We start from the raw sequence: 9,160 nt of genomic DNA, 5'->3' as shown, positions 1-9,160 counted from the left end.
AATGCTTCCCTATCTTTCTAAGCAGACTCCTTTTCAGCTAGTTAATTTGAAGATGTTTTCAGCAGAGTCTCATTTGGGCAGAAGAACTCTGCTCTGTCCCGGCTGGGAAGAACTAGGACTACTGCCTAACCGCTCACGTGGCATGAGGTGGTCCCCCTCATTGCTCTGCACCAGCGAAGAGTCTTGGCTGGTGGGACTGACAAGGTACACTGGCTGCTCCTTGTGGCCGCGTAGCCTTAATCCAGTATTTTCGTGCTTCGAATCTGCGCAGTCTAAAAAAGCTCTTTGGGATCTGCTTTAGGGCTGTTCTAAGTGAGAGTCGTCTTTGAGGAAAGGCTACGGAGGGGTTCCGCTTTCCAAAAGGAGGCCCTGTCCTGGATGTAAGCCACCTCTTGTGATCTCTAGTGATGTGAAATGGGGGATTGTTTGAAGAATGCTTGTTCTGTGCTTAGATGCTTTGACTGACAGCCTGGCTGAGACAAACCGTGCAAAATTATTACAGAAGCATGTGTCTTAAATAGGGCTCTTATTTATTTTTTTGTTTTTTTCCAGGAGTGGGTTGGGCAAGGGGGCTGCTTAGCTCAGTGGTTTGAGTGCGGTGCTGACATCAATGACAACAACGAGGTCGCGGGTTCGATTCCCGCTCGGTCCCCATGTGTTGCCTGGTCTAGTCAAGAGGTGGCGTCCCTGCCCACGACAGGGAGGTTGGACTAGATGATCCCTAAGGTCCCTTCCAGCCCATGCGCGTCTATGATTCTATGACGTAGCTTGAAACCCCTAATGCAGAATAAAATCTTTTGGCTTGCTTAGCAAGAGATAGACTCTACAGGGGGATTATTGTCACAGTCTTTCTCCATCTCTTGGTAGAGGGATTAAATTGCTTGCACTCTGACTTTAGCTGCTAAGGACTCTGAAAGCAAGCCAATTAGATTAAATTAATATTTAGCCAAGGTTTCTTGGGGTTTTTGTAGAGTACCATTAAACTCAGTTTGAGTATGCCACTGCAAGGAAGGCTTAGGTACATTGTTCCTGAGAAACTCGGCAGAGCTTTGGAAATGGTTGTCAAAGCCCACAAGGTGAATTTGGGTTGAGGGACAAGAGTGGGTGGAGGATAGCACGAGGCAGTGTAACAGCAGAAGGATTTGTCAGACGTGTCAGGAAAGGAGAACGGTGATGGATATAAAAAACGATGGAGTAGGGATTAAAAAAACCCAAAACACAAGGCATTTCAGGTGCAGAGGCTGAAGAGGAGCAAGCAGCAAAACCCAGAGGGGAGACCCAGCTGGATCTGTGTAACTAAGATATGAGAAAGAGGTAATGGTCTGAAACAGCTGAATGTGATGATCAAGGAGAGAGGGTGTTGGGGGGAATGGGAAAACAGGCTAAGATGCAAGCAAATAATTCGAACTGCTGCACAGAGACTGCTTCCCCTGTGGAAAGAAAGTGCATTTGACATAATATAGAGAGGAAAAGATGTGAGTGATTTTTTTTTTTAATTCTTTCCTTCAAGCACGCTGCAAAGTAAATTGAGCAACAGCAAAGCGAAGTTAGATTTCTTCTCGGTTCTTAATGTGAACGAAGGGAGGCTGTGACAGCTCCCAAATGCCAGTGCACCAGAGGAGCTGGTAATGGGTGCATGTACTGGGTCTTTCAGTATCTCTCCCACAGCCAGTCCACTCACTGCATAACTTGTAACCAACATGCAAAATGGCATCTCAGTGTCCTGCGCACTGATCTCCTTACTTCGTCTGATTGCTGAAAAAGAGTTGGGTTTAATTGTTCTTGTTTGGCTCTGATTTCAGTCATAACGTGACAGTGAAGCCTGGGGTGTAGGCAGGCGTCTCTGTTAGGTGAGGTATGAGATGTCATCTTGGTTCTGCATCCCCGTTAGTGCCATACACGGTGTGAAGCGTGATCTGTCGGTGCTGCCGTGCAGAGGCGTGTTGCGCTTAAGCCATGGCCAAGTACTCGGGGATGTGGAGGGTAAAGGAAAGGCACCTGAATTTCTGTAAAGAAGGGCAGCAGATAACTAGAACGTTGCATGTGAAACTGGAAAAATGATGTATTTTTCCTACTCTCTGCCAGAAACGTGGTTTATACGTTCTCAAGTGGTTCCTCATCTCTAAAATTGCGATTTGGACTTTATTTTCTTCCTTTTTCTGATAGGCAGGTAGTAATGGATACTTTGATTGTTTTGACTTTTTCCTGGTTGGTCTCATAATCCCGATTGCCTTCTGCAGTTCTCAATCTGCCATTCTTGGGAAAGATCAACCTTCATTTGAAATGTGTCAGAGAAGGTGAATTGAGTCAGAAGCCTCCAAAATTCAAAAATAACGGAAGAGGTGATAATTAAATGGATATTCTGTGAACCCGAAAGACCCTCAGGGTGGGCTGCAGGTCATTTTAAGTTACTGAAGTCTGTGTGACAATTTAGCCTGTTCAGGTATCACAGTGGTGAGCGAGCCTATCAAAAATGTGGGTGGAAGAACAGAGAATTTTGGTTAAATCACGCAGCTAGAATTCTTTGCAGTAGAAATCCATCTCTATCTCTGAGAGAAAACTCAAGTGTCGATGGGCAAGTCAGCTCGTCTCCTCTGCGTTGAGTCACTCTCTACGAAATGGGGATAATACTTCTCTACCACACCAGGCTGCTCCGAGGTTCATTTAATAAATATGTAGTTGGATATTACAATGGTGTGTCATGGAAGACATATAAAAATAGGTGTAAATACAAGCCTGTTGCTAGTTGGCATTTGTTTACTTCTAGGTGCGCTTTGGCTTCAGACGGATTCCTCTTTCCTGTGACCACGTGCTGGTTTCCACGTTCCAGCGCAGAGCTACAGGCGCTCCTGGTTTTGCGCTCGTAATCTGCGTGAGCCCAAGAACTTTGCGTGACCGTTGGTGATAGATGAGTTGATGATGATCCTATCTTACGGCTTCCTCCGCTGCAGGTGTACCAGTACTCGACCAGGAGAGACCGGAATGGATGTGACAAGCCGCTGCACGCTCGGAGATCCCAACAAACTGCCGGAAGGGGTGCCACAGCCTGCTCGCATGCCCTACATCTCTGACAAGCACCCTCGACAGACTTTGGAAGTCATCAATCTTCTGCGGAAGCACCGGGAGTTGTGCGATGTGGTGCTTGTAGTCGGCGCGAAGAAGATCTATGCCCACAGGGTGATTCTGTCAGCCTGCAGCCCTTACTTCCGAGCCATGTTCACTGGGGAGCTGGCGGAGTCTCGGCAGACAGAAGTCGTGATCAGAGACATCGACGAAAGGGCCATGGAACTGCTCATTGACTTTGCGTACACCTCTCAGATCACTGTGGAAGAGGGAAATGTCCAGACCTTGTTGCCAGCTGCTTGCCTTCTCCAGCTGGCCGAGATCCAGGAGGCCTGCTGCGAGTTCCTTAAGAGACAGTTAGACCCTTCCAATTGCCTGGGCATCCGAGCTTTTGCTGACACTCACTCGTGCCGTGAACTCCTGAGGATTGCTGACAAGTTCACACAGCATAACTTCCAAGAGGTAAGAAGCTGGATGCTGGGGTCATCGCTTAGAATGTGTGACTGTGTCTTCTTGAGTGCTTTGGGCAACTCTCATTTTGTGCTTCTTTCCAAATCCTGCCTTTCCATGTGCTGTGTGCCGTAATAGCGATGGGTGCCAGCTGTTAGGTGGGGAGCAAAGGCAGAAGTACTTGTAGGACTGTGGTGTACTCGTGGTTTGGATATGATCCATAGCATTTTTTTTCTCTTGAAGTTGTGTGATGCTAAGTGGAGGGGCAAGGTTGCAAGGTGTAGCTGGAGTTTGGCCTTGAATCTCACGTGGCTGCACAGTGGTGTGATGTTCCCCATCCGAAGTGGGGTTCTACATGACTGGAGGGGAGACAAGTGCTAAAGTCAAGACAATACGTCAGTAGAACCTAAAAAGTTGATGTTGAGTTTTGGGATTGGAGAAGTGTTTATTATAGGGGAGTGCACAGCTCCCTCAGGGGAGTCCTCAGCTCCCTTGCTGTAGCAGAAATAGAGTTTTGCATCTATTATTCAACAGAGGTTGTCTGAAGGTGTTTCAGATACATAATTTGCTAGATGACCATTATAAATGCAAGTCTTTCTTCCTTTCTGTCTCGATGACTTTTGGGAAAAAAATCCTGCCAGCAACTGGTTCAGGGAAAGATCAACATAATTAAGGATTCTGTGCAGGAAGGAGCCCGTCACTCTTAAGTGGTGTCTTTCCTGAGCCCTGGTTGAAAGAGCAAGAATTTGTGTATGTTTTGAAAGCAGCTACTCTCTGGGAGGGCTCTCTACGCTTGGTGTGATGATCTGTTCCCTTTCTAGAGAGATGTGTCTGTTGCCTCTTTCGGAAACTGCATCCCTTGGAGCAGGTATCCTGCTGTGGAGAACTCTCCTCTTTCCACCTGCTTCACAGGTAGATCCTTTCCAAAGGGAGTAACTCCAGTGTTGATTCCTGATATTCTTGATATATAGTTTCTCCAGACAAGTGGCAGCATGGAAGTGCTGTGATTGATTGCAGCTTGACGGCTTTTTTTTCTTTTTTTTTTTTAACCCTGCAGGAAACAGATTGGAATTGTATTAATTTTGGTCAGGTAGTACTTAAAAAAAATTTGAACGGAAGGAAACATGATTGAACTTGACTATTGGACACGTTGAAGATAGTATTTCGTATTTAACTGTAGACACGACCTCAGTTTGCTATAAAAGTTGCAGTTAAACACACCTTTCCTAATCAGAAAGTCTAGAAAATAGAATTTTCTTCTTAAGTTGAGAACTTGTTTCTTGTAGAACTTGGTAATTTGCCCAAAGCCCTGCATTTTAGCTGGCCATTTCATGTGTTCTCTGCTTGCTCTGCATTTCTTTTCTTCTGCATTTGTTTTGGTAGCAGGATGGTAACCAGAGAGTTGTTTATTTTCAGTGCTCTGTCATTTGAATGGTTAGATCTGTGCTTTTATTGTTATCACATGAGTAGGACGTGCTTACAAGCCTCGAAGTAACTTTTTAACAGCATAACAATTGCGTTTTAAAATGTTTTAGCATTAATACATGCACCTGGCTCTAAAAAACTGCTTGCTATGAGATTCTTTCCTTTTGTAGTCTCTCAAAGATTGCTTCCTGTCTTCCTTACCCCTGTTCAACATGCAAAGGCAAAAAGTTTTGGACTCAAGAAAACGCTCTTCTCAGATGTGGCAAATTACAATTGAATTACCTGAATCATGGCCTGTGGAAAAGAATTGCTTAGATTAGGGCACTATTTATTTGGCCTGGGCAGGTTTTGATCTTCCTTTCAGTGCCCTGGGGAGTTTTGCAGCTCTTCATCCTTAATGATGTCTTCCTTTGCTTTCAGTTTCTCTGCTGATGGTCTTAGTGCTGCTGCTTGTTGGGATATTCTGTTCTGCCATAACTTTCCACCTAGAGAGTGGATTGGTTATCCCAGGTGGAAGCCAGTGACTTGGCTGCTTAATCATCCTCGGTTGTGGGAGCTGAGAACTGATAAAAAGTGTGCCTTCCTTTGCAAAGTCTCTATGGTCATCATTCTTCCAAGCTGGCAAAAAGAACTGTGAGATGGGAATTGCCTGAACGGCGATGTAAAATACTGAGCACGAGCCATTGGGCCAACCCATGCAGTTAACTTTGAATGCAGTTTGAATTGCTTCATGTCCTGTGCTGTGCTAACCTCTAGTTCTGTTAATTTTTATGTGTATTGCTGCATTACATCATTAACTTCTTGGTAACATGTTTTTCCAAGTTTTCCATTCCTCTCAGTTTAATTTGTTGCCTAAACCCCCTAGTGAATCCTATGCATGTAATGTGAAATGGTTCTCTTCACAACTCTGCTGTATGAGAACAGCCTTCATATTTTTTTGTTTGGTCTCTGATTTCTCTGTGAAGGGAAAAAATATACTTAAGGATGGACAACTTGTACTTTGTATGAACAGACGAAAATTGCAGTCCATATTGTACACTCTGAAGTTTGTTCTGTTTGTAAAAGCAGTACCGTGCCTGAGTACTGCAGAGGAGATGAAGCCCGTCCAATTCTTGTTTGGCAAGCAAGTCAGTCAAATAGACCATTAAGATCAGTCAGATAATTATTAGTGCCCTGATAATTAAGTCAAAAACAAGTCAAATAATTTTGAATACTTATTTGTTCTACTGTGTAAACTAACAAGTTGCATAGTACTAATAGCTCGGTTTGCAGAAGTGCTTCCAGTGGTTTGAGTTTTGTGAGGCCGTGGATGCAACTGGGTTTTCTGAGGGTGAGTGGGAGAGTCTGGGTGACCTTCTTTAACTCATCAGCTTTCAGAGCCCGAGGCTTCATTTACAAACTACCAGGGTAAAGCTTAGACATAAACTTCTCAATGTAGTAGAAGGAAGGAGGCTGGGAAAATGTTAAGATCTCTAATAATAAACCCAGTTCTTACTCTAAGGCTGAAGAAGTGTGTAGCCTAACCTTATTGTGACTCTTCCTGCTCCTGAAAGCCCACAGCATCCAAGAACAAAATCTGGTAACCGATCACATTGTCTGACGTGTTCTTCGTTAACAGTATTTTCTGTTGTCAGTAACTTGGCAGTTTTTGCATATTTGTTCAGTGCTCTTAAGTAATTTCTTCAGGGTAATTTAAAAGACAGTGCAACTGATTGCTGTTGGGATAACTGTGTCAAAGAATTTATTTTTCTTTATGCTGCAAATCCTAAAATACGTCACGGAATTCTAATGTGGTCACAAATTATAAAGACAAGCCAAGAATGATTTATTTTCTGTCACTGAACCTCTTGGAGATTACAGGCTGTGGGACTGGGAATGCAGTTATCAGTCCAACATTCCTGCAGTTCTTTATTGCGTCTTTCCCGTCTCCCTGGTGTCGCTGCAGAAGATGTGGTTGTGCACGAGCTCCGTAACCTCGCAGGGCAGCCACGGACTGACTCGTGTGTGGTGTGAGCAGTCCTCCAGCCGAGGTAAAGCCTCCTGAGGAGCTTGGTTAATGTCTTGGGTGCTGAGGAATCAATGTGATTTGGAAATCCTCAGGGACTTGGTTTTCACAAGAAACCAGTCCTTAGGGCCATAGGAGACTCTGATTCCCTCTCAAATGCACCTGGAGTTGTGCATACATGTATGTATGTAGAATGAACAAAAGAGGCAGGATCAAATGATCCTGAAGTGTTTCCTCTTCTGCCACAAATCTTCATTCAGGAAGACTTTCTGTGTTCTCTACAGTGCCTTTGGTAACTTGTTTCTGAGATTCTCTATTTTTGTTCTTTGTTTTGGTTTTTTTTTGTGTGACTAGAGCCTCTTTATTCTGATACTGCTTTTCAATCACATATTTATCCCCTATGCAGCATTTTTGTTTCTGCTTTATATGTTAGATCTGGCAAACAAGGAGGCTGATTTTAAAGAAGGGCTTTGTTTTGCCTAAATTTTGAAACCTGATCAGTGTCTTCTGGTTTAACACTTTAAGTGTCCTACAAAAAAACAATGTGTGTAAAATGCCCTTTTGCTTGCATCCCCATCTAAAAGTGTCTTTGCTGTGTTGCCAGGGGCCGCATTCTGCTTTTTACAGCAACCCCTTCACATGTATTGATGCTGGAACTGATGAGTGTTTGGCACTTTACAGCATCAGTCCCTTGGACTGTAATTCAGGAGGACTGTATCCCCTTTGGAGTGGAAGTGTTGGAGTGGGGAATGGCTCTGATGCTTTGGCCACTGTCCTTACTTCCTTTTTTTTTTTTTCCCCTTCCTCCCCTCCCTTTTTTTGCATTTAACCAGGTAATGGAAAGTGAAGAGTTCATGCTGCTTCCTGCCAACCAGCTCATAGACATTATATCCAGCGATGAGTTAAACGTTCGCAGCGAAGAGCAGGTGTTCAATGCGGTGATGGCCTGGGTGAAATACAGCATTCAGGAAAGAAGACCCCAGCTCCCGCAGGTAACCTTGGGCACAGGAACACCTGTGAGACCCCTTTACCCAGGGGAAGAGTCATGAGGGCTGATGTGGCAGTGCCACAGCGGTGTCACAGTTCCAAAAACATGCAAAGCCACAGTAGTACTCGCCAACTTCTGCCGAACTGTGTTCGGTGGCTTGTGCTTCCCCTTTGTCTGGGCTGCGAGATCCACTGTCTGGAGACTTTTGTAGGGGCTTTGTTGAAATGTGTCCAGGTAGGACTTGACAAACTAGGTCACTCCAGTCGTCTGTCCAGACAGACCCGCCTGCGTTGCTTTGAGTGTTGTGTGAAAAACACAGTGGGGAAGAAGAAGGTTGTTTTCATTTGTGGCTTATCTTTCAAACTCTGCCGTTTGATTTATGCCTCAGCTCTCATCGTCTTCTGCTGGAGCTTGTCAGAACGGTTTCGTTGAAATAGGATGCTTCATCTAAGCCAAGCCGTTTCACAGAGAAGCACCCATTCTGACAAAGCTGTCAGCTGGAAAGCCTCTGAAGTCTCAGGCTTTCTGATCAAAAGCTGTGAGAGTCTGCCTGCCTCTGCTTTGGAAATAGACATGAAATGAAACTTTATTTAGCGGAAAGCTTTTGAAAATTGTTTTAAATAAACAAACCAAACCAGAAGAACCTGCTGTTCTCAAGTTTTCTTATAATTGTTTGCCTTTTTAGGCCCCTCTGTCAATACTTGGTTGCACTCCTAAATTCTAAACCATTGTGAAAGGCATATTGTTATTATTAGTTTACTGCATAATACCGCTCACATTTAAGAGAGCTAAGTAGCTGATAAAACTTCTAGCTAAACTAGTGTTTTAGGCAGATGTGTTGACATCTGTAATTTTGTAAAGGTTTTCAGTTGTCACCTTGTGTTTAGCTGTTGATAGATCCACGGACTGTCGCCTTTCAAAGACTAATTTTCTGCTGCGTATTAGAATTGGTATATTGAATGGGCAAAGGTGCTGAAATATGAGCTGCATTTAACTAAAATGCCAGGATTTGGATGTATAAATGACTATGCATGTTTGCTAGAGGAACTGTCAACTCTTTATCAAAAATCTGTTAGCCACTTTTGTTTTCCATTTGGCTTCTTGTTTCTCTGTGGGTATATGTGGTTTACCATATATATTATATTTTGTGTCCTAGGTCCTGCAACACGTCCGACTACCGCTGCTGAGTCCCAAGTTCCTTGTGGGTACAGTGGGTTCTGATCCGCTTA

The 9,160-nt window shown here is 44.1% G+C and overlaps 1 protein-coding gene across 1 annotated transcript in view; it reads left to right on the top strand.

Annotated features, from left to right (window-relative positions):
• The window catches only part of KLHL20 (kelch-like family member 20), a 22,827-nt gene that overhangs the window by 4,501 nt on the left and 9,166 nt on the right, over positions 1-9,160 (top strand). Inside the window, exons 2-4 of the mRNA XM_009865225.1 lie at positions 2,952-3,525; positions 7,777-7,935; positions 9,088-9,160. The exon at positions 9,088-9,160 is cut by the window's right edge and continues 40 nt beyond it. Of these exons, the coding sequence (XP_009863527.1) occupies positions 2,952-3,525; positions 7,777-7,935; positions 9,088-9,160 (806 nt within the window). The remainder of the gene's footprint in view (positions 1-2,951; positions 3,526-7,776; positions 7,936-9,087) is intronic.

The sequence above is a fragment of the Apaloderma vittatum genome, unplaced genomic scaffold (assembly GCF_000703405.1).
Source record: "Apaloderma vittatum isolate BGI_N311 unplaced genomic scaffold, ASM70340v1 scaffold1182, whole genome shotgun sequence".
In the NCBI taxonomy this organism is placed as follows: Eukaryota; Metazoa; Chordata; class Aves; order Trogoniformes; family Trogonidae; genus Apaloderma; species Apaloderma vittatum.
Note: the sequence above shows the minus strand (reverse complement) of the source record. Positions and strands in the feature narration are given on the sequence as shown.